Source organism: Oncorhynchus nerka, unplaced genomic scaffold (genome assembly GCF_034236695.1).
Source record: "Oncorhynchus nerka isolate Pitt River unplaced genomic scaffold, Oner_Uvic_2.0 unplaced_scaffold_17___fragment_2___debris, whole genome shotgun sequence".
Taxonomy (NCBI): Eukaryota; Metazoa; Chordata; class Actinopteri; order Salmoniformes; family Salmonidae; genus Oncorhynchus; species Oncorhynchus nerka.
In genome coordinates, this window is record NW_027040483.1 from 75,506 (window position 1) to 101,110 (window position 25,605).

General features: G+C 40.8%; 1 protein-coding gene across 1 annotated transcript; it reads left to right on the forward strand.

The window, feature by feature from the left end:
• The first annotated feature begins 261 nt into the window (after positions 1-261).
• Positions 262-22,035, forward strand: LOC115141706 (zinc finger and BTB domain-containing protein 44-like). The gene is made up of 6 exons (XM_029680848.2): positions 262-602; positions 2,518-3,569; positions 4,356-4,440; positions 7,898-8,049; positions 17,747-18,047; positions 19,009-22,035. The coding sequence occupies exons 2-6, from the start codon at positions 2,534-2,536 to the stop codon at positions 19,301-19,303; spliced, it is 1,869 nt and encodes a 622-aa protein (XP_029536708.1). The 5' UTR covers positions 262-602; positions 2,518-2,533; the 3' UTR covers positions 19,304-22,035.
• The last annotated feature ends 3,570 nt before the right edge of the window (positions 22,036-25,605 follow it).

Genomic DNA, 25,605 nt, shown 5'->3' on the forward strand with positions numbered 1-25,605 from the left:
ACAGAAATGAGGAAAAGTGCATTCTGAACTGAATTTAACCATGCCTTATATGTATTAAATGTTGGTAAATTGCCTGTGCTTTGTCGGTACTTCACACTGCCTGCTCAACCAAGCTCAAAAATAACCTGCCACTTTTCCACCCTGTGATTACAACAACCATATTTAGCTACATAAATTGCTTTCGAGAGCCGTCAGACATGGTCTTTACCAAATCAGATCTTGCCTACTGTAATTGGAGTTGCGCGTTGCATTATGGGACACGAATAAAGTGCAAAAAGGATTTGCACAGAGAGGCTAGCTAAAATTATCTCAACGAAACGCTAAACAAAAATCATTTTGTAAACCTTTAAAAACAATTTGTGCTATCGACAGCTCCAAGTATTAATGAAAATCTCAAATGTATACGTCTTTGGCCAACGAATGCTTCCCAAGGAATTCCAAAGAACGGGCTAAATAGGCAAGGATAACAACCAGACAGTTTGCAAGTTAGGCTGCTGCACGCCCAGCTGTGGTGTGTTTACATCGGCCTCATTTGACTAGACAACCCGAGGCCGATCAAGTCGAACAACAGACGGAATCACACACTGTTCTATCGACTGAAGGTATATTTTGTTGCCTAGTCAGTAACTAGATCGCGGAACACTGCTAGCTAGCTGTAAGGTGTGGAAGCTTGGTGTGTATTTGTAGTTTACTTGCCAGTCAAATAAACGTCACATTAGATAACTAGCTAGCTAGCTGGTGGCTTGTACAAGGCTCTGTAATTGTTCATAACCAGCTAACTAGCTATTTAAAAAAAACTTTTTTTTACCAAGCTTTCTTTTTTTAGCTAACTAGCTTGTAGTTAGCTAGCCAACTAGCTAGATTGCAACTTATTGTTGCTTGCGGTATGCAAAGCACTGTTAATGTTTACAAGTGAAAATGCTAGCTAGGTTCAGTTGAGCCTACGCCCCCTTCGTCTGTAAACATAAAGTCTGTCCCAATTTTGGAGGAGATCCATTGGCTATTTGTGTCGCACCTGATTTGATTAGTAAGAACTAACAACTTCATTGCAGCAGCTAACGTAACTTAGTAAGCTATTTTCGTCAGTTATGATGATGAAATCCCAAGAACGTTAGTGGAGGCTGTTCAAGAAGGGATAACCTTCTAGAAATAATGTTTTATTTCGTAATGCAGGCTATTAGGCCTAGTTACTCGTCAATAGGTTTTTAGCTTGAGACTTTGATTTGTTATGTTTCTACAGTGAATTATCTAGGCCTATTTATGGACCCTTCACCTATAAAAACTTAAGGCCAGTTCTTGAAAGTTCAAGCCTGGCAATGCTTGAGTCGGGTTTTGGATTAGGTTAGCCAAAATTTAGAATTAAGAGAATATGATATTGAAAGGTAGACAACAACCCACACTCCTCCACTGCAGCTAAAATCAGTGGCATAAGCCTAATTTGCAATGCCTCTATTGGGCCAACAGCCTGGGAGTATTTTCCCTTTTTTTCTTAGTGAGAACAGACAAGCTCTCCCAAAGAGAGCCCCTTCAGGAGAGTTTTGTTTGATGGAAAATCTCATGCCTCAGAGCAGCCACATGTCTGAGAGGGGCAGCTGCACTTGTAGTGTGGACTCCACATGAATTTGGATTTCACCATGATGCATCTGCTTTGATTGTTGTTACATAACTTGCTGTCTACCTCTCTCTTCCACCCTCTCACTGCCCCGCTCTCTTTCACCCTCTCACTGCCCTCTCTCTTTCATAGTAACTTATTGGAAGAAACCAAGCAGGACCTTTTAGGTTAATTTGATAGGCTTTTACACAATTACATCATTTGTTTGAACAATTTGGCTGTATGGTTTCATTGGATTGTAGGATAATATAAGCAGAACTTCAGTTGTCCTCAACCATCAACAATACAAAAACTTGTAGCAGAAATAAAATGCAGATTGTTTGGTGTTAGGTTAAGTTTGTTTTGAGATTTGTTTATCTTCTTTCTAAACCATTGCAAGAGCTGTAAATACATTGTCTCTGGCTTTGAACATCCACATTTATTTTCTGCTAGTAGCACATTTCTACGTTAGATTTTTGGGAGATTAAATCAATCTGAGTTTCAGTGCGTAAACAAATGTCAAGAGGGATGTTTCTCTTGGCTCTGCACTCCTTCATCGCCATTTGTTTCTGCATTTCTTCCGCCACCCTGTTAAGACCATGTCGTGAGGCCAAATTAAATTCACCCCAGACAATACAGACTGTTCTCTGTTAACACTTAATTTGTTAAATTGTCATTCTGTGTGGTTACGTAGGCTTAACTGAGCTCCTCTAATCCCATCATCTGACAGAGTAGATTTTACTATAGTATGTGGTATTTTATTTTTTAATACCATGACTGGGTTTATATTTAGGTTGTTTTTGTTTGTTTGCTATTGCCATTGTTTAACATCCATCAAAAGAATGAAATACAAACATTACATTGACTTTATAGCAATGGCCCAATGTAGGCCAACATTGTAGGATAATTTTCCATTCTTCCTGTAGGTACACTAAGGCAAAGATGGGGGTCAAAACCTTTACCCACAGTTCCCCCGCGCACAGTCAAGAGATGCTGGAAAAACTAAACGCCTTGCGCAACGAGGGCCACCTCTGCGACGTCACCATCCGTGTGCAGGACAAGTTGTTTCTGGCGCACAAGGTGGTGCTGGCCTGCTGCAGCGAGTTCTTCCGCTCTAAACTAGTAGGCAGGCCTGATGAAGAGGATAAGTTTGTGTTGGACTTGCACCACGTCACGGTGAGCGGCTTCACCCCTCTGCTGGAGTATGCCTACACCTCCACCCTCTCCATCAGCACGGAGAACATCATCGACGTTTTAGCCGCCGCCAGTTACATGCAGATGTTCGCCGTGGCGAGCACATGCTCAGAATTCATGAAGTCCAGCATCCTCTGGAGTGCTGGGAGCATGGGGCAGGAGAAACCGCAGGAGTCGGCTCTCGGCGAGAGTGCTTCCTCCCACTGCGCCTTGACCCCATTGGACAGCAGCCTGTCACCTGTATCGTCTGACTGCAGCGTGATGGAGAGGAACATCCCTGTGTGTCGCGAGTCGCGCCGCAAACGTAAGAGCTTTATCATGATGTCCCCAGAGAGCCCACTCAAATGCACCTCGCAGATCACCTCGCCGCAGATGCCCAACCCATCGCCCTCCTCCTTTTCGGAGACCACCACCCAGCCAGTGGACTCTTCCCTGGCCTTCCCATGGACCTTCCCGTTCGGTATCGACCGGAGGTTCCACCCAGATAAGCAGCCCAAGCTTCCCGATAGCCCACGCCGTCTGGACCAGGCAGGGCCCTCGGAGGTGAGCCGCCGGCTGAGTGACTTCCTGGCCTGTGAAAGCTCCATTAAGGCGCCGCTGTTGCTGGCGGGCCCTGAGGAGGACGTGCGTGTGAAGGTGGAGAGGCTGAGTGACGAGGAGGTCCAGGAGACGTCGTCACAGCCCATCAGCGCTTCCCAGAGTTCCCTGAGTGACCAGCAGACGGTACCCTGCAGCGAACAGGTCCAGGAGGACCTCCTCATCAGCCCACAGTCCTCCTCCATAGGTATGGGTCTCTCAAACTGACAACACTCAGATGTTTTCAGACCTCAACAGTAGTCATGTCAAGGTGAGATCACATCCCACGCCTATGGTTGTGTGTTTTTAGTTAAATGCTTCGTCCCCAAATTAATGGAAGAGCTAGGCCTAACCACAGTCTGGTGTGCATATCTTTTCCATTTGTTTTGAATTGCGGCATGTAGCTGGGTCTACATAATGGAGGACCTAGGATGTGGACTTCTCTATACAAGACCACCAACTTTTTTTCCTCTTTACACTTTTTGGGAGTGTAATTTCCCTCAATTTAAAGGGCTAATTTGCAGTTGCTACATACTTTTTTTGTTTTAGAAATTCATTATATTTAGGCCTACCCCTTGATTCTTGAAGAATATAACTTATAAAGTCCTCATGAACTTTGTTCAACTGTCATACCCAATCAGAACCCAAAATATCATCTTGTTTTACTCAAAGTAACAAAGTAGGCTTAAATATAAACAAACACTGTATAGTCTCAACTATAATTTTAATATCATGGATGGTCAATCCTTGGATCGATAGCTCTGTCTATGAATTTGAGTGGCTGCATTTCGCCAGCCCCATTCCTCAACTGTTTTCCCAAACAGTGGTGGGAAGGACACTTTATTGCTTCAACTGTGGATTGCCACTTTAAAGTTATTCATTTTTTGCATTACATCTGTGTATGGGTTCGATCCCGACCCATGTCTTATGGAAATCAGACTGAGAAAGAGCTAGTAACTGGGGGAAATTATATTTCATCTTTGTTTTGGCATAGGTTCGATAGATGAGGGAGTCACAGAAGGGTTGCCCTCAATGCAAAGTACATCCAATGCTGGAGGTCATGCTGAGGATGATGAAAGGTAACAATATGGTTGGTTGAAGCCTTAGTAGAACGGATGGTACGGAAAAAGTAGATGGATATATATACAGTTGAAGTCGGAAGTTTACATACACTTAGGTTGGAGTCATTAAAACTAGTTTTTCAACCACTCCACAATTTTCTTGTTAACAAACTATAGTTTTGGCAAGTCGGTTAGGACATCTACTTTTTGCATGACACAAGTAATTGTTCCAGCAATTGTTGACAGACAGATTATTTCACTTATAATTAACTGTATCACAATTCCAGGGGGTCAGAAGTGTGCATACACTAAGTTGACTGCCTTTTAAACAGCTTGGAAAATTACAGAGAATGATGTCCTGGCTTTATAATCTTCTGATATGCTAATTGACATAATTTGAGTCAATTGGAGGTGTACCTGTAGATGTATTTCAAGGCCTACCTTCAAACGCCGTGCCTCTTTGCTTGACATCATGTAAAAATCAAAAGAAATCAGCCAAGACCTCAGAAAAAACATTGTAGACCTCCACAAGTCTGGTTCATCCTTGGGTGCAATTTCCAAATGCTTGAAGGTACCACATTCATCTGTACAAACAGTAGTATGCAAGTATAAACGCCATGGGACCACGCAACCGTCACACCACTCAGGAAGGAGACTCGTTCTGTTCAGTCTCCTAGAAATAAATGTACTTTGGTGCAAAAAGTGCAAATCAATCCCAGAACAACAGCAAAGGACCTTGTGAAGATGCTTGAGGAAACGGGTACAAAAGTATCTATATCCACACTAAAACGAGTCCTCTATCGACATAACCTGAAAGGCCGCTCAGCAAGGAAGAAGCCACTGCTCCAAAACCACCATAAAAAAGCCAGACTACGGTTTGCAACTGCACATGGAGACAAAGATTGTACTTTTTGGGGAAATGTCCTCTGGTCTGATGAAACAAAATAGAACTGTTTGGCCATAATGACCATCGTTATGTTTGGAGGAAAAAGGGGGATGCTTGCAAGCCGACGAACACCCTCCCAACCGTGAAGCACAGGGGTGGCAGCATCATGTAGGGGTGCTTTGCTGCAGGAGGGGCAGGTGCTCTTCACAAAATAGATGGCATCATGAGGTAGGAAAAGTTTGTGGATATATTGAAGCAACATCTCAAGACATCAGTCAGGAAGTTAGAGCTTGGTCGCAAATGGGTCTTCCAAATGGACAATGACCCCAAGCATACTTCCAAAATTGTGGCAAAATGGCTTAAGGACAACAAAGCCAAGGTATTGGAGTGGCCATCACAAAGCCCTAACCTCAATCCTATAGGACATTTGTGGGCAGAACTGAAAAAGCGTGTGCGAGCAAGGAGGCCTACAAACCTGACCCAGTTACACCAGCTCTGTCAGGAGGAATGGGCCAAAATTCACCCAACTTATTGTGGGGAGCTTGTGGAAGGCTACCTGAAACATTTGACCCAAGTTAAACAATTTAATGGCAATGCTACCAAATACTAATTGAGTGTATGTATACTTCTGACCCACTGGGAATGTGATGAACGAAATTAAAGCTGAAATAAATCACCCCACTATTATTCTGACATTTCACATTCTTAAAATAAAGTGGTGATCCTAACTGACCTAAAACAGGGAATTTATACTTGGATTAAATGTCAGGAATTGTGAAACTGAGTTTAAATGTTTTTGGCTAACGTGTATGTAAACTTCCGACTTCAACTGTATACACAATACCACTCGCAAGTTTGGACACACCTACTTATTCCAGGGTTTTTCTTTGTTTTGATTTTTTTCTACATTGTAGAATAATAGTGAAGACATCAAAACTATTAACATTACATTACATTACATTAAATAACACACATGGAGTCATGAAGTAACCAAAAAAGTGTTAAACAAATCAAAATATATTTTATTTGAGATTCTTCAAAGTACTTACTCTTGGCATTCTCTCAACCAGCTTCATGAGGTAGTCACCTGGAATGCATTTCAATTAACAGGTGTGCCTTGTTAAAAGTACATTTCTGAAATGTCTTTCCTTAATGCATTTGATCCAATCCATTGTGTTTTGACAAGATAGGGGTGGTATACAGAAGATAGCCCTATTTGGTGAAAGACCAAGTCCATATCGCAAGAACAGCTCAAATAAGCAAAGAGAAATGACAGTCCATCATTACTTTAAGACATGAAGGTCCATCAATACGGAAAATATAAAGAACTTTCAAAGTTTCTTCTAGTGCAGTCGCAAAAACCATCAAGCGCTATGATGAAACTGGCTGTCATGAGGACCGCCACAGGAAAGGAAGACCCAGATTTTCCTCTGATGCAGAGAGGTAGTTCATTGGAGTTACCAGCCTCAGAAATTGCAGTCCAATAAATGCTTCACAGAGTTCAAGTAACAAGACACATCTCAACATCAACTGTTCAGAGGAGACTGCGTGAATCAGGCCTTCCTGATCGAATTGCTGCAAAGAAACCACTACTAAAGGACACCAATAACAGAGGAGACTTGCTTGGGCCAAGAAACTTCAGCAATGGTAGAACAGTGGAAATCTGTCCTTTGGTCTGATGAGTCAAATTTGAGATTTTTGGTTCCAGACTCTGAGTAGGTAAACGGATAATCTCTATATGTGTGGTTCCCACCGTGAAGCATGGAGGAGGAGATGTGGGAATGCTTTGCTGGTGACACTGTCGGTTTATTTCGAAATTAAGGCACACTCAGCATGTCTGCAGCAATACGCCATCCCATCTGGTGTGCGCTTAGTGGGACTATGAACCAAAACAAACATCCAGGCTGTGTAAGGGCTATTTTACCAAGAAGGAGAGTGATGGAATGCTGCATCAGATGACTTGGCCTCCACAATCACCAGACCTCAACCCAATTGAGATGGTTTGGGATCAGTTGGACCGCAGAGTGAAGGAAAAGCAGCCAACAAGTGCTCAGCATATGTGGGAACTCCTTCAAGACGGTTGGAAAAGCATTCCATGTGAAGCTGGTTGAGAGAATGCCAAGAGTGTGCAAAGCTGACATCAAGGCAAAGGGTGGCTACTTTGAAGAATATAAAATATGTTTTGATTCATTTAACTCTTAAGTAACGTTTTTGGTTACTACATTATTTCATTGTTTTGGTGTCTTCGCTATTATTCTACAATGTAGAAAAGTTACAAAAAATGTGAAAACCTTTGAACGAGTATGCTCTTCCAAACTTTTGACTGATACTGTGTGTGTATGTGTATATATACAGTTGGGCAAAAAAGTATTTAGTCAGCCAACAATTGTGCAAGTTCTCCCACTTAAAAAGATGAGAGGCCTGTAATTTTCATCATAGGTACACTTCAACTATGACAGACAAAATGAGAAAAAAAATCCAGAAAATCACATTGTAGGATTTTGGATGAATTTAATTTGCAGATTATGGTGGAAAATACAATTTGTGCATACCTCACTGAAGCACCACATCCTCTTTCTTGATTTTCAGATTAGAAAGCCTCCAGTACCCTTACCACTTGTACATAAGCCCTTCCATCCGCCCTGGCACTAACGGGCCTGACAGACCTTTCCAGTGCCCCACGTGTGGCGTCCGATTCACCCGCATACAGAACTTGAAGCAACATATGCTCATCCACTCTGGTAGGTTTTTCCACACATCCACTATGCAGTTGGAGAAGTCTGTGTAGACTAACTACTGCTCTGCGACCTGTTATGTCCTATCTGTTATGTCATAGGTACCCATCTGGAAAGTAGCTCATGTGACTTGTACCATATTTACATTGCCCCCTACAGTAGTTCCATGCGTCCTCTATCCACCCGATGATAGGAGCCGGAGATCAATGGTATGAATGGCTATTTAATGGTTTGACTCATGGCACACTGTGGAGAAGGATGAAGGGCATTCCAGGAAACATTGATTTTGGAAACACTTGAGGCTTGGTGTCTCCCGCCTCGGTTGACATCGGAAAAACACACTCATCAAGCGCACACATACCCAAACTCATGCTTGATGACAGTGGAACATTATAACAGGAAATGTCAACCAAATATCTACACTAATTTCAACTTGACTCTTAACCTTCACAAACAAGCAGTGCTACATTCAATGAGATCAAGTGTTGTTGTTTCAACGTTTCCAGCCCTTGATACAACAAGTTTGATTTTTGGAGTATAAATGTCCTATTTAACGTCTTCTCTAAGCTTGAAGCATGAATTTGTCCAAAAGTAATCAGGCTTGCATGTGAACAGTCCCATTTGTTCAGCCATGCACAGTTACAGCATGTGGAAAGTAACTAACTATAGGCTGCAGGCAAGGACTCCATATTGTGTCCCAACAAATAATGGGATAATTGTCTCTGGTACTCCAAACATCAGACACACTGCTCACATTCATCAAGAAGATCACCAAGGTATTCATCAGGGTTCTATCCCCCACCCAACACACACATCTACTAGACCAAATTATGAAATATATAGTGGAGTATTCCATCAAAGCAAGAAGGGGGGTGCTCTGCCCTGTAGCTGTGTCCAGAGGTTTTTCACTACTGTAGCTCCTATGTGGTATTATTATTCTAAACTGGTCAGTCAAGTATACCGTAGAGTAGAGGTTGACTATCTGGTTAAATACTTCATGGGGCTCAAGTATTTTTCTTCAGGGTCATTTAAGCTCGATCCATAGTGTTGTATGCAGTTAAAAGTAATGCAGTTCACGTCTGCTTAAATGATCCTTCTCTGGCTCTGCGCAATGGGCTTCATTGTAAATTCTTCATTGTAAACGTATGCCCCAAAAAAGAGCCGTTGATGTATTTTTATGTTTCTCATTGAAAAAAGTCAGGCTTATTCTTAGTCGTGGCATGTTTACGAGGGCCATAAATAACTGAGTCAACGGAAGCTCTTTTTGTTGTATTCCATAGCCACTGAGTTCTATGGAAATAATGACTCGTGTGCCAATCTCCCTTCATATTGTTCCCCTGGTCCGTTCGGCACAGAACTGGTTGTTACGACCCGTGTGTGTCAATGAACCATGAGTGACATTGGAGACTGGATGCCTTTGTCACAGAAGACAGACAGCTGATGTTCTGAAAGAGCTGCAAAATCTGGATTCCTACAAATCAGCTGGGCTAGACAATCTGGACCCTCTTTCTAAAATTCTGTCAATTGTTGCAACCCCTATTACTAGCCTGTTCAACCTCTCTTTCGTATCGTCTGAGATCCGCGGTCATCTCTCCCTCTTCAAAGGGGGAGACACTCTAGACCCAATCTGTTATGGACCTATATCCATCCTGCCCTGCCTTTCAAAAAATCTTTGAAAGCCAAGTTAACTTCTCTTGGGTAGGGGGCAGTTACTCAGGCCCAGAACCTATGATATGCATATAATTGGTAGATTTAATAGAAAACACTCTAAAGTTTCTAAAACTGTTAAAATTATGTATGCGAGTATAACATAACTGATATGGCAGGTGAAACCCCTAGGACAAACCATCCCGAAAAAAAATAAACAAATTCAGCCTACCACTGTTTTCAATGGCTGTCACTTTGTTTATAAGGCGAAATCCTCTCAGATTGCAGTTCCTAGGGCTTCCACCAAATGTCAACAGTCTTTAGAAAGAGTTTCAGGCTGGTTTTTGGACAAATTAGCCAGAAATTGTAGTTTTTCTAAGTGGCTCCCATTTTGGCTGTAGTGTTTCCAAGCGAGTGGAAGAGAGCACGTTCTTTGGTATTTTTCTCCGGTAAAGACCATAGCGATTTTCCGTCTTAAATTTTATAATTTATTTACGTATTCGGGTACCTAAGGTTTGATTATAAACGTTGTTTGACTTGTTTGGAAAAGTTTATTAGTAACGTTTGGGATTCATTTTGTATGCATTTTGATGGAGGGAAACCGGGTGGATTATTGACTGAAGTGCGCCAGCTAAACTGAGTTTTTATGGATCTAAAGGAGGACATTATCGAATAATAGAACCATTTGTGATGTATCTGGGATCTTTTGGAGTGCCAACAGAAGAAGATCATCAAAGGTAAGGCATTTATTATATCGCTATTTCTGACTTTCGTGGCGCACCTGCCTGGTTGAAATATGTTTTTCATGCTTTTGTATGCGGGGTGCTGTCTTCAGATAATCGCATGGTGTGCTTTCGCCGTAAAGCCTTTTTGAAATGTGACACAGCGGCTGGATTAACAAGAAGTTAAGCTTTATTTTGATGTATTACACTTGTGATTTTATGAAAGTTAAATATTTATAATTCTGTAGTTTGAATTTCGCGCTCTGCAATTTCACCGGATGTTGGCCAGGTGGGACGCTACCTACCCATAAGAAGTTAACAAACAGATCACCAACCATTTAAAATCCCACCGTTCCTTCTCCACTATGCAATCTGGTTTTCGAGCTGGTCATGGGTGCACCTCAGCCACGCTCAAGGTCCTAAACGATATCATAACCGCCATTGATAAAAGACCGTACTGTGCAGCCGTCTTCATCGACCTGGCCAAGGCTTTCGACTCTGTCAATCACCGCATTCTTATCGGCAGACTCAACAGCCTTGGTTTCTCAAATGACTGCCTCGCCTGGTTCACCAACTTCTTCTCAGAGTTCATTGTGTCAAATCGGAGGGCCTGTTGTCCGGACCCCTGGCAGTTTCTATGGGTGTGCCACAGGGTTCAATTCTCGGGCCAACTCTTTTCTCTGAAAATATATCAATGATGTCGCTCTTGCTGCTGGTGATTCTCTGATCCACCTCTACACAGACGACACCATTCTGTATACATCAGCCCTTCTTTGGAAACTGTTCACTTCTTTTGGGCAGGTGGGACGGAATGCAATATTCAAAATACAGAAATACTCATGATAAACATTCATAAAACATACAAGTGTTATACATCTGCTTAAAGATGAACTACTTGTTAATCCAGCCGCCGTGTCAGATTTCAAAAAGCCTTTACGGCGAAAGCATACCATGCGATTATCTGAGGACAGCGCCCCGCTTACAAAAGCAGACAAACATTTTCCAGCCAAGTAGATTAGTCACGAAAGTCAGAAATGGCGATCAAATTAATCACTTACCTTTTGATCTTCATATGGTTGCACTCACAAGACTCCATGTTACAGAATAAATGTTTATTTTGTTTGATAAAGTCCCTCTTTATATCCAAAAAACTCAGTTTTGTTGGCGCGTTTTGTTCAGTAATCCACTGGCACAAAGGCGGTCACAACAGGCAGACGAATAGATACAAATAGTACTGATAAAGTTCGTCGAAACATGTCAAACAATGTTTTTATTAATCCTCCGGTTGTCTATTGTCTTTATAATCGATAATATTTCAACCGGACAATAGCGTATTCAATACAAAGGAAAAAGAACGAGGGCGCACTCAGAAAATTGTCATTCTTACAAATTTTTCTAAATAAAAGGCTGAAACAATGTCTAAAGACTGTTGACATCTAGTGGAAGCCATAGGAACTGCAATCTAGGTCCTATCCATTTATATGGTGGATAGGCTTTCAATGGAAAAACACTCCATTCAAAAGAATGCCACTTCCTGGTGGATTTTCCTCAGGTTTTCGCCTGCCATATCAGTTCTGTTATACTCACAGACATTATTTTAACAGTTTTGGAAACTTTAGAGTGTTTTCTATCCAATACTACCATGCATATCCTAGCTTCTGGGCCTGAGTAACAAGCAGTTTACATTGGGCACCTCATTCATCCAAAATACTGCCCCCTACCCAAGAGAGGTTAACAAACCTCCAAACAAACTTCAATGGGGGCGGCAGGTGGTGGTTAGTGGTTAGAGTGTTGAACTTGTAACCGAAAGATCGAATCCCTGCGCTGATAAGGTAAAAATCTGTCGTTCTGCACCTGAAAAAGACAGTTAAAACACTGTTCCTAGGCCGTCATTGAAAATAAGAATTTGTTCTTAACTGACTTGCCTAGTTAAATAAAGGTAAAAGTAAATAAAAATGCCATACAACAATCCTTCTGTGGCCTCCAACTGCTTTTAAATGCTAGTAAAACTAAATGCATGCTCTTCAACCAATTGCTGCCTGCACCCGCCCGCCCGACTAGCATCACTACTCTGGACGGTTTTGACTTAGAATATGTGGACAACTACAAATACCTAGGTGTCTGGATGGACTGTAAACTCTCCTTCCAGACTCACATTAAGCATCTCCAATCCAAAATCAAATCTAGAATCGTCTTCCTATTTCGCAACAAAGCCTCCTTCACTCATGCTGCCAACTTACCCTCGTAAAACTGACTGCTAAAGTCAAGGATAAATAGGATAATGTAATTTACAAAATATCCTCCAACATTCAAACTGGATGTAGTCTATCACCGTGCCATCTGTTTTGTCACCAAATTCCCATATACTACCCACCACAGCGACCTGTTGGCTGGCCCTCACTTCATATTCGTCGCCAAACCCATTGGATCCAGGTCATCTATAAGTCTTTGCTAGGTAAAGCTCCACCTTATCTCAGCTCACTGGTCACCATGGCAACACCCACCTGAAGCACACGCTCCAGCAGTTATATTTCACTGGTCATCCCCAAAGCCAACACTTGCTTTAGCCGCCTTTCCTTCCAGTTCTCTGCGGCCAATAACTGGAACAAATTGCAAAAATCACTGAAGCTGGAGAAAAAAATCACTGAAGCTTATCTCCCTGGCTAACTTTAAGCATCAGCTGGCAGGGCTGTATCTGTACATAGCCAATCTATTGTTATTTATCTTTTTGTTCTTTTGCACAACAGTATCTAAATCAAATCCAATTTATTTATATAGCCCTTCTTACATCAGCTGATATCTCAAATTGCTGTACAGAATCCCAGCTTAAACCCACAAATAGCAAGCAATGCAGGTGTAGAAGCACGGTGGCTAGGAACAACTCCCTAGAAAGGCCCAAACCTAGGAAGAAACCTAGAGAGGAACCAGGCTGAGGGGTGGCCAGTCCTCTTCTGGCTGTGCCGGGTGGAGATTATAACAGAACATGGCCAAGATGTTCAAATGTTAATAAATGACCAGCATGGTCAAATAATAATAATCACAGTAGTTGTTGAGGGTGCAGCAAGTCAGCACCTTAGGAGTAAATGTCAGTTGGCTTTTCATAGCCGATCATTAAGAGTATCCCTACCGCTCCTGCTGTCTCTAGAGAGTTGAAAACAGCAGGTCTGGGACAGGTAGCACATCCGGTGAATAGGTCAGTGTTCCATAGCTGCAGGCAGAACAGTTAACTGGAGCAGCAGCATGGCCAGGTGGACTGGGGACAGCAAAGCGTCATCATGCCAGGTAATCCTGAGGCATGGTCCTAGAGCTCAGGTCCTCCGGTAGAGAGAAAGAAAGAGAATTAGAGAGAGCATACTTAAATTCACAGAGGACACCGGATAAGACAGGAGAAGTACTCCAGATGTAACAAACTGACCCTAGCCCCCCGACACATAAATACTGGAGGCTGAGACAGTAGGGGTCAGGAGACAAAGTGGCCCCATCCGATGATACCCCCGGACAGGGCCAAACAGGCAGGATATAACCCCACCCACTTTGCCAAAGCACAGCCCCCACACCACTAGAGGGATACCTTCATCCACCAACTTACCATCCTGAGACAAGGCCGAGTATAGCCCACAAAGATCTCCGCCACGGCACAACCCAAGGGGGGACGCCAACCCAGACAGGAAGATCACATCAGGGACTCAACCCACTCAAGTGACGCACCCCTTCTAGGGACGGCATGGAAGAGCACCAGTAAGCCAGTGACTCAGCCCCTGTAATAGGGTGAGAGGCAGAGAATCTCAGTGGAGTGAGGGGAACTGGCCTGGCAGAGACAGCTTGGGTGGATCGTTGCTCCAGAGCCTTTCCGTTCACCTTCACACTCCTGGGCCAGACTACACTCATTCATATGACCCACTGAAGAGATGAGTCTTCAGTAAAGAAAGGTTGAGACTGAGTCTACGTCTCTCACATGGGTAGGCAGACCATTCCATAAAAATGGAGCTCAAAAGGAGAAAGCCCTGCCTCCAGCTGTTTGCTTCGAAATTCTAGGGACAATTAGGAGGCCTGCGTCTTGTGAGCATAGCGTACGTGTAGGTATGTACGGCAGGACCAAATCGGAAAGATAGGTAGGCGCAAGCCCATGTAATGCTTTGTAGGTTAGCAGTAAAACCTTGAAATCAGCCCTTACCTTAACAGGAAGCCAGTGTAGAGAGGCTAGCCCTGGAGTAATATGATCAAATTAGTTGGTTCTAGTCAGGATTCTAGCAGCCGTATTTAGCACTAACTGAAGTTTATTTAGTGCTTTATCCGGGTAGCCGGAAAGTAGAGCATTGCAGTAGTCTAGAAGTAGAAGTAACTAGAAGTAACAAAAGCATGGATTCATTTTTCTGCATCATTTTTGGACAGAAAGTTTCTGATTTTTGCAATGCTACATAGATGTAAAAAAGCTGTCCTTGAAACAGTCTTGATATGTTCGTCAAAGGAGAGATCAGGGTCCAGAGTAATGCCGAGGTCCTTCACAGATTTATTAGAGACGACGACAACCATCAAGATTAATTGTCAGATTCAACAGAAGATCTCTTTGTTTCTTGGGACCTAGAACAAGCATCTCTGTTTTGTCCGAGTTTAAAAGTAGAAAGTTTGCAGCTATCCACTTCCTTATGTCTGAAACACAGGCTTCTAGCGAGAGCAATTTTGGGGCTTCACCTTGTTTCATTGAAATGTACAGAGGTGTGTCATCCGCATAGCAGTGAAAGTTAACCTTATGTTTTCGAATGACATCCCCAAGAGGTAAAATATAGTGAAAACAATAGGAGGAACACCGACATTTACAGTTGATTTGTCAGAGGACAAACCATTCACAGAGACAAACTGATATCTTTTCGACAGATAAGATCTAAGCCAGGCCAGAACTTGTCCGTGTAGACCAATTTGGGTTTCCAATCTCTCCAAAAGAATGTGGTGATCGATGGTATCAAAAGCAACACTAAGGTCTAGGAGCACGAGGACAAATGCAGAGCCTCGGTCTGATGCCAATAAAAGGTAATTTACCACATTCACAAGTGCAGTCTATGCTATGTTGTTGTCTAAAACCAGACTGAATAATTTCGTATACATTGTTTGTCTTCAGGAAGGCAGTGAGTTACTGCGCAACAGCTTTTTCTAATATTTTTGAGAGGAATGGAAGTTAGTTTATTTTATTTTTTTCCTTTGTCAAGGTTTGGCTTTTTCAAGAGAGGCTTTATTACTGCCACTTTTAGTGAGTCTGGTACACATCCGGTGGATAGAGAGCCGTTTATTATGTTCAACATAGGAGGGCCAAGCACAGGAAGCAGCTCTTTCAGTAGTTTAGTTGGAATAGGGTCCAGTATGCAGCTTGAAGGTTTAGAGGCCATGATTATTTTCATCATTGTTGTCAAGAGATATAGTACTAAAACACTTGAGCGTCTCTCTTGATCCTAGGTCCTGGCAGAGTTGTGCAGACTCAGGACAACTGAGCTTTGGAAGAATACGCAGATTTAAAGAGGAATCCCGTAATTTGCTTTCTAATGATCATGATCTTTTCCTCAAAGAAGTTCATGAATTTATTACTGCTGAAGTGAAAGCCATCCTCTCTTGGGGAATGCTGCTTTTTAGTTAGCTTTGCGACAGTATCAAAAATAAATTTCAGATTGTTCTTATTTTCCTCAATTAGTTGGAAAAATAGGACGATCGAGCAGCAGTAAGGGCTCTTCGATACTGCACGGTACTGTCTTTCCAAGCTGGTCGGAAGACTTCCAGTTTGGTGTGGTGCCATTTCCGTTCCAATTTGCTGGAAGCTTGCTTCAGAGCTCGGGTATTTTCTGTATACCAGAGAGCTAGTTTCTTATGACAAATGTTTTTAGGGGTGCAACTGCATCTAGGGTATTGCGCAAGGTTAAATTGAGTTCCTTAGTTAGGTGGTTAACTGATTTTTGTCCTCTGATGTCCTTGGGTAGGCAGAGGTAGTCTGGAAGGGCATCAAGGAATCTTTGGGTTGTCTGAGCAGATTATTTGTTGCGATTGCAAACATAATAAAATTGTGGTCCGATAGTCCAGGATTATGAGGAAAAACATTAAGATCCACAACATTTATTCCATGGGACAAAACTAGGTCCAGAGTATGACTGTGACAGTGAGTAGGTCCAGAGACATGTTGGACAAAACCCACTGAGTCGATGATGGTTCCGAAAGCCTTTTGGAGTGGGTCTGTGGATTTTTCCATGTGAATTATTTAAATCACCAAAAATTATAATATTATCTGCTATGACTACAAGGTCCGATAGGAACTCAGTGAGGAACGCTGTATATTTCCCAGGAGGCCTGTAAACAGTAGCTATAAAAAGTGATTGAGTAGGCTGCATAGATTTCATGACTAGAAGCTCAAAATACGAAAACTTTTTTTGTAAATTGAAATTTGCTATCATAAATGTTAGCAACACCTCCGCCTTTGCAGGATGCACAGGGGATATGGTCACTAGTGTAACCAGGAGATGAGGCCTCATTTAACACAGTAAATTCATCAGGCTTAAGCCATGTTTCAGTCAGGCCAATCACATCAAGATTATGATCAGTGATTAGTTCATTGATTATAACTGCCTTTGAAGTGAGGGATCTAACAATAAGTAGCCCTATTTTGAGATGTGAGGTATCACGATCTCTTTCAATAATGGCAGGAATGGAGGAGGTCTTTATCCTAGTGAGATTGCTAAGGCGAATACCGCCATGTTTAGTTTTGCCCAACCTAGGTCGAGGCACAGACACGCTTTCTACTTGTACGTCTCACTCCAGTGTTAATTTGCTAAATTGTAATTATTTTGCCTCTAGGGGCTATTTATTGCCCTATCTCCCTAATCTTCTACATTTGCACACACTGTACATAGATTTTTCTATTTTGTTATTGACTGTACATTTGTTTATGTGTAACTCTGTTGTTTTTGTCGCACTGCTTTGCTTTATCTTGGCCAGGTCGCAGTTGTAAATGAGAACTTGTTCTCAACTGGCCTACCTGGTTAAATAAAGGTGAAATAAAAATAAAAACAAGTTTCTTTAGTGTGCATGCATACTATACTGTAGGTCATGCAATGATGATTTCTACCCATTTCTGTAGCTATTACGCTGACAAATTTTATACACCTATTTTTAACACTCACATTTTACTTTTTTTGTGATACATTTTTAACACCTTTTTTTTGGTTTTGTGATTGATTTTTTTAGAACTGTTAATATTAAAACTATGTCATAATGCAGAATTCATAGTTAATCTATTGTAGTGATTCTAATGTGTAACAGAAGTAATCTTTCTCTTTTGTTCATCCCTTTCTCAACAGGTATTAAGCCCTTCCAGTGTGATCGCTGTGGGAAAAAGTTCACACGGGCCTACTCCCTGAAGATGCACCGGCTGAAGCACGAAGGTAAACGCTGTTTCCGGTGCCAGATTTGTAGTGCAACATTCACGTCCTTCGGCGAATACAAGCACCACATGAGGGTGTCCCGCCACATAATCCGCAAGCCCCGGATTTACGAGTGCAAAACGTGCGGCGCCATGTTTACCAACTCTGGCAATTTAATTGTTCACCTGCGGAGTCTGAACCATGAGGCATCTGAACTAGCAAACTACTTCCAGAGCAGGTGAGGAGTCCAGGGGTGTCGTCCCTTCATTTACTCAGCTTAACGTAACACAGGAAATAAGCAAAAAATACAAATTAATCTCCCATAGTGGCCGTGTTCAGGGAGAAATACTATTTCAAGCTTTTCAGAATTGGTTCATTACACAGGCCCAACTAAGTGTTGCACACTAAGCATACTGTACAATTTACAGTACAACACATCTCAGTCATGCTGAATATGTGCTTCAAAGCAGTCTTTGGCCACTTTCCTCATCCCTGTATAGTGGGATATATATATATATATATATTTAATGTAGAATAGACTATTACATTAGTTACTATTGTGTATTTTGTTGTCCAATTTCTTAATTGAACCATTCCAATGCTGTTATCATAGTTGCTAGCCTTTGAGAAACATACAGTATCAAATGATGCGTGCTAGGGTCTTTAAATCCTTTCGTCTTGCTTGCAACAATTTGGATACATTACATAACCTATTTCTGTCAATGCATTTTGCTTTTCCATATAGGAATTTCACTGCGTTTAATGGCTTTCATTCAAATGTATTACTCATAGAACTTAAAGTACTTCTACATAAAGCAGACATGGACTCATATATTCTAGACTTTTCCACTTCTTAATCAACTCAAGCCCTCACAGGTTTTTTAGGGCTCAAATGGGCCACTGACTTTTTAAAATGTTATAGTATAGTATGTCTATGCCTGAGATCATAACACTGTATGGAAAATTCTTTGGCGATCCAGTTTAATTCTCAAAAAAACAGATCACAGGCCTCACACAGCCCTCACATAAAAGATCTGTCACCGTATTATTTTTCAAGAAAATGGGCCGATTTCCATCCGTTTTTCAAATTGCTTTCAAACTTACACCATATTTACTGTGTAGTCTACTTTATATAGGAGGTTTAGAGACACTTTTATCAACAGCCTTTTCTCGTCTGTTATGTCTCCACGTGGTCCCAGTGATTTCCTCATGCCCGACTACCTGAGCCAAGTGCAGGAGGAGGAGACTCTGGGGCAGTACGAGCTGGTGGAGCACGGCTTCGAAGGCAACAACTCGTCTGTCCAGATGGCGGTCATCTCCCAGGTCTCCTCCACCCAGAATTGCGAGAGCAGCACCTTCCCCCTGGACCCCTTATCCCTGAAGGACGAAAAGGTGTCGGAGGAGCCAAAGACAAACGGCAGTAGCAGCTCCCCGGATGGCTCTGAGGAGGAGAACGCCCATATCAAAGAGCTGGCTTCCATTTCGATTGAGTGACCGTCACCTAATTGTCCCCCTCGCCCCCCCCTTCCAATCCAAAGCCCTGACTTTGGAAAGTGCCTGAGATTGCCCTTCTTAACATTCACCTCTAGAATGGGAGTTCTTAACTTTGCTAACAGTGACAAGTAGTTTCTTTCCTTCCTTATTGGATTATTGTTTTTGCATAATGAAGTTCATATAATAGACGCCGTCTTACTTCTTGAGTGCCGTCGCTTTGGGCAAACTTAGTGTTACTAAATATTGTTTGATAATCGAATGCTACATTTGATTTTGTCGTGAACTATGTCAGAGGTGTGTATGCATTCCTTTGTGAGGAGGAGCACAGTACATTTGAAACCTTTTCACACACAAAAAGTTTGACCGTGAAATTGTCTCTCACTTTCGTTATGAAATGAACTGTAGCTACTACACTTGACTTGTATTGGGTGTTAATGTAGGTGTCTACTGGTGGCTTAGACCCTCAAAGGCATGGCAGCATTTTATTTCATACGCTAAGTCAGTCGTTAAACCATCAAGAGAGACACAGTGCAGCGGCTGCCCTTTCCGATATCTGGAACAGCTAGGCTAAGTTCAAATGTGAAGTTGAAGTGGAGTAAATTTGTCAGACCTATTTCATTAATACTTGTCCCTAACATTTCTTGTGTGGTGGAAGTTTCTATACTGAGATATTTGTAATATGTCAGCTGTGTGACAAAAAAACGAGTCTCACTATAACAACAATTTGTTAAATGTCAAAAACAATTGTCACCAATTATAGAAGTAATATATCACCACCATAAGTGACGTATTACTAATATGTCAACTTTGGTGACATAAGTACTATACTTTAATTAATGTCACTATTTTGACATATAATGAGACTATGTTGCATTTGGTGGAGAATGTGTTGGTCAATTTACACTGAATGTTTACTTTGGACATGACATTTCAGAAGCTAGTGTCATGACTGTGGGTGACATTCTTCGGACTAACGTTGTACTAATCAAGTGGTCAGCACATTAGAATCTGTAGCTGGGTGCCTTGCTTTTACTGTGAGTTGAGTTGTGTAATTCAATGTATATGGAGCCAGGAGAGGTCTTCAATAACATGGCAAACATGACATTGCTTTGTATCATGAAGTGTGATCGATAGGTATTTTAGTCTTCATGGTGTTCTAGGTTCACCTTGCAATTTTCCAGTTTCAAGTACAGGTAAAATTTTGAACAGAAATCTTCCCCTAGCTTGGACACCTGTTACTGTACATTGCTTGGACACCTGTTACATTGAGCTATCACTAGTCAGTTGCATATCACCATGCCTTTATAATAAGGTGGTGATACTCCATTGATTTAAATGCTACTGGTATTTCATTTTTCATTGTGTTCCATGCCTTTAAGTGTAGTCCTTATTCACTTAATCTTGGTAGTCCTGCAAAAAAACGAAAGGACTTTTGCATGCCAATGAAATGCAAATTAGATTAGAAACTTTTAACATTTGTTGGTATTTAATTCTTGACCCCTCAACCAGGAAATTCTGGAATTTGACATTGGAGCAGTAGATTCTAAAAATATTACCAGGAAAATAAGAATTTGATGACAATTAACATGTTGAATCTGTTATCTTGGGTTCAGAGAAGTAACAGTTTGTTTTACTATCATAGAATGGGTGCTCAGAAATTTGTTTTATGATTATGTATGGTGCCATCCAATCAGCCGTTCCTAAAAGATGTGGCATTTAGCCTAACTACCCTATGTCTGGGTAACAATCAAGCTCTCCTATTGCACCAAATGTTCCCAATCCCTTTGGGGTTGACTTATCTACCATTTGAATCTATCGTTGCTGTTGACGTTATAAAGTAATGAGCTAATCATGCTTGGTTTCCCCATGCTATTGAAACAGGAAATGTCATTTTTGCTCCGATAGAGTATAGCCTTATATTGGCCCTTGCATAGATTCAACCTGCACAATTTAAAATCTTGAGACATTTTCTTTTTTTCTCACGTTTGAGCATTTTAGCGCTTAAGTAAGCTTGTGTTTTGCCTGTGTTTGTTTCTGTGTGTATTCATATACCTTTTTAATAAAGAAATGCTGCTGTTTTGTTAACTTAAAGTGCCCAAATGTTTTTTGTGAACCTAATGTGTGCAATAAATGGACAAGCTGTTTATATTTTGTCTGAATAATGAAAGAAAAGAATGTACTGTTTTTGTGTTGTGTACTTACAATGTGACAAATTTAACCTGAAGAAAAAATAAGTGAGAATCCACTCATCTGTGAAAATCGTGAACAAAACTTACATTTTGATATTTAAAATTTTTGCATTTCGCCTAGGATTGTGAAATGCGCGTCCATTTAAAAGTCCTGTGAATCCGAGAACGTGCTTTCTGCTGTTTCCTATTCAATAAGGTCTTGTTGAGGCATTAGACCTCGGCACATATCAGCTTTTTGTTCTTGATTTTACTCCATCAAAAGTTTTTACAGATATTAGCATGTCTTTTCTTTGTTCCCCAGATGTAGCTTCTCTTTTGTGCAATGTTTAAAACATGTATTGATTACATATGCCTTTTTAACGTATACATGATATATACATTTCCTGGTTCATATTGTTTGTTGAAAATATGAAAAAAAAACAGTAGCTCTTAGTTATACATGATATATTTTTGTGACTTTTTGTATTATGTTTGCCGTTTTATGAATATGCCATCTTTTGGATATTCTCGTTTAAATGTGAATAAAACAAAATGGTTAAGGAGTATGGGCCTTTTTGTGTTCACTTTGTCTGCAAACACATCTGTATTGTGTGTGTGTGTGTGTGTGTGTGTGTTTTTTCTTTATGATGTAGGTTAATTTCCAACTTAGTTTGGATGATTGAAAAATATCTATTTGACTTTCATTTAATGGTTTTAAACATCCCCATAATGCAATTCGCATATGGTGCAAGAGCAAAAATGTTTGGTTTCATAAGCAAGTATTTACTTGGACAGACAAAATAAATAAAAACTTGCATCGATTCCCACCCCCTTGACCAAGTTATTTATTTTTGCGGACATGAAAGGACAACCTATCTGGTATATATCACCTACACAGTCTTCTGACTGGAGCACATGCCTATAAAGGATTGTTCTTAGCTCTATGCCAAAACGATAAAACCCACCAACCTCAAAAACACAATTCTGAATCATTATGCTTTCACACTTGCCTAATGATTGTGTTTGTTTTTCCTGCTCATAACCCTGTTGACTACTGCCTAGTGCTATGAAAAGCACTGTAGGCAACAAATTAAGTTCATCAAATATAGTTGTTCTTGATTATTCTGATTAATTTTATGCACATTTTTTATTTTTCATGGCATTTATCTATTATATACTTAAAGTCTAAGACAATTCTAAGATGCATTATGTGGTTGGTAAATGAAAGTGAAAAAAACATTTATTGTTTTAATTAATAGGGTTTTGCATGTGTTGTAAAATAACTACACGCCCCTCATATCCAAACTTCTCCCTACAGTTCTGCACAAATCTCTGTAATTACTGATGCATGTTTTGATTAAAATGTGGAAACAACGATACAAAAGATAACCTTCTGTGGAAATATGTTTACTTTAAATAGTGAAAGCCCACAGAGTGAGGTCTGGAGCATTAATGAAGATTTATGATATATGTGAGATGATCCCAACCACCTGCGTATAATTCCCTGTCTCTTTGTTTGTGACTCCGAATTGGTCTTCAGATATAGAGGAATTAGGCCAGCATCAGTGAAGCTTATGTTATCAGTCATTACCGTGGATGGATTACCCTATAAACTAGCTCTAAGTATTACAGCTTTTATTACATTTTAGACTCAAGGAAAGGAAAACTCTGGATCCTCAGAGATCCAATATAACATTTATCACAAATAATGTCCTTATTAGAAACATATTTCTCTTGTAAAAAAATAAAAAATACACAAAATAAGCCTTTCATGAACGAACACTCGCACTTGACTCTTTCTCGCCTTAAAATAAATACATGACTTATTTTTCGAAATACAAAACTTGAGCCTAAGTTTTTTCACAAGACCTTCTATGCTGGGTTGAAAGGTGAGACAATCATTTATTAAGAAACCCAGGTTCTTGTAATTGATACCCTTTCTATCGGTTTGACTCCCCCCTCCTTAGTAGCTCTGACTTTGCTGATGGCTACTGTGTTGAAGAAAAATGTACAGAAGTGTGGGCATATAAAGGTGAATGAACTTAGTGAAACCCATAGTATTTTCTCCTGCTGTGGGCCTCATTAAAATGTTACATAAGACTGGGCTGTCACTTTGTTACTTGTAAAGTTTTACTAGAGAGCCAGGAATGTGTTTGCAGATGCATTTATGACTTGTTTACATCCTTGACTTATCTGTAGACATGCAATCCCCGAGGGGATTCGAAGGGATAGCGCCAAACTGCTTTGCCACGAAAACAACATACAGTGTCGAACACAGCTGTATCTCCAATCAATTCTGTCTAAACCATCAATTTTACTATGACTTGGATAATTGTATCCGATGCGAACTTAGAGCCTCAGAATCTCTACAGGGATTTCAAGGCTGCATATGAGAATGTTCAGATATTCTTAGCGCTTCATAATAAACTTCATGAACAAACATTTATAATAATTTATATTGGCTTATTCATCAAAGTTGTCATTTGAAATACAAAAGAGGCATTTCACGGTTGCACTGCCCCCCCCCCCACACACACACACACACTTTCCCTCGGTCCTTTTGATAATCCTGCTGACCTCTATGTGGGTGACCCCAGAATGATGTGTTGTGAGACAATGATTTGACTCAACTTCAACCTTCTCTCAATTTAAATAACTAAATCAACCCTAGTCTCATTGGGGTTTTCTTGCAATAAAAGGAAACTATTTTGTGGACCTTTCTCTTTTTAATGAAACATATTGTTAATACCATTTCAGAATCATAAGCTACTCAGCAATGCAACTCTCTGGTTAGTCTCAACTCTGACCTCATATCATAGTTAATATGCCTATAAGCTTGTTTTCTAGTCTATCTAGTCTAGTCTGTCTAGTAGTTTGTCCAACCAAAAATGTAAATACCTTGATAATAACTGCAACTGAAATAAACAAGAGATCATTTCAAAACAATGTGTTTCATCTCAAAAGCATTGCCCGAGTCATTTAATCTGACAGTACTAAACATTGGGTATTAAGTGGATGCATGCACTTAAGCTTGTTTCCAGCAATTTTTGGACGACCTCATCATTTAATTAGCTATTTCATTCTTTCCACTACGGCTCCGAATGTAATCCTCTGCCCTTTTGGAAAACCTTCCCTTCAGCCAGACGTGTAAAATAGAGCCTTTATTCCAGTTATGATTCCATTGCATACACAAGACCCCCAGAGATAGGAGGAAGCAGGGGTAAACATGTGAGTGGAATGTCTACTAGTTGGATAATAATGAACAAGTGACGACATCTTACAGCTCGATACATCGTTTCCATTCAACATGAGATGTTACACCTCAGTAAAACTCAAGTGTTCAGCCTGTTTTAAATATTACTGATACATCTACTTATTGTGCAAAACCATATGTCATCAACACCTGCTGTGACCTACCAAATCAGGGCAATAGGTCTCTTTAATGTTGTACCTGTCATCGAACCATAACTTGTCTCCAGGGGTTACATATGCATTCAATGAGAACAACCATGAGTTCTTTCACAGTGGCTCACCACTGGACCTTCAAAGCACTTCCGTGGTGGAAGCGAAGCGTTTGTCTGAACTCACCATCATGCCTGCCTGCTGTGTCATTGGCCCTCTGCCAGGCATGCCAGACATGTTTTATTTTACATTGTGATAGAGATTTGCCTTTGAACAATCATTTGTAAACTGTTATGCTTCGTCGTAATGGGCCAGCGTCACTCCCGCCGAAGCACCTAAGCTGAGGTCCATTATTATAAATGATTATTTTCAGTTGTTTAGCATGTACTGTTGGGATATAATTCTTTTCAGGATTTCCCTACTCATATTGTATGATTAACGTGCGTTTAGAAAATGTCATCTTTATATTCCATGTGCATTGAATACACAACTGAACTTACATAGCATACCGTTATGTTGGGAATGAATTCACTACACCTGTGTGGCACCGATCTGTTGGGAATAGGGTGATGTTCCTTCATACGACATGGTTTATGTGGCTGGCCAATACAACTCTTAAACACACCTTTATAACCCTGAAGATTTACTTTCCTGATGGGGTATGGATTGTTTTGTTTGAAGACTAATGTCGACCTTACAAATCAATCTGTTATTGTCGGGCTAGCACAGTCT

Coding starts and splice junctions, on each gene's coding strand:
- LOC115141706 (XM_029680848.2), top strand. CDS start 2,534: ATGGGGGTCAAAACCTTTACCCACAGTTCCCCCGCGCACAGTCAAGAG. Junction 8,050..17,746: donor ACATATGCTCATCCACTCTG/GTAGGTTTTTCC, acceptor CTTTCTCAACAG/GTATTAAGCCCTTCCAGTGT. Junction 18,048..19,008: donor GCAAACTACTTCCAGAGCAG/GTGAGGAGTCCA, acceptor ACGTGGTCCCAG/TGATTTCCTCATGCCCGACT.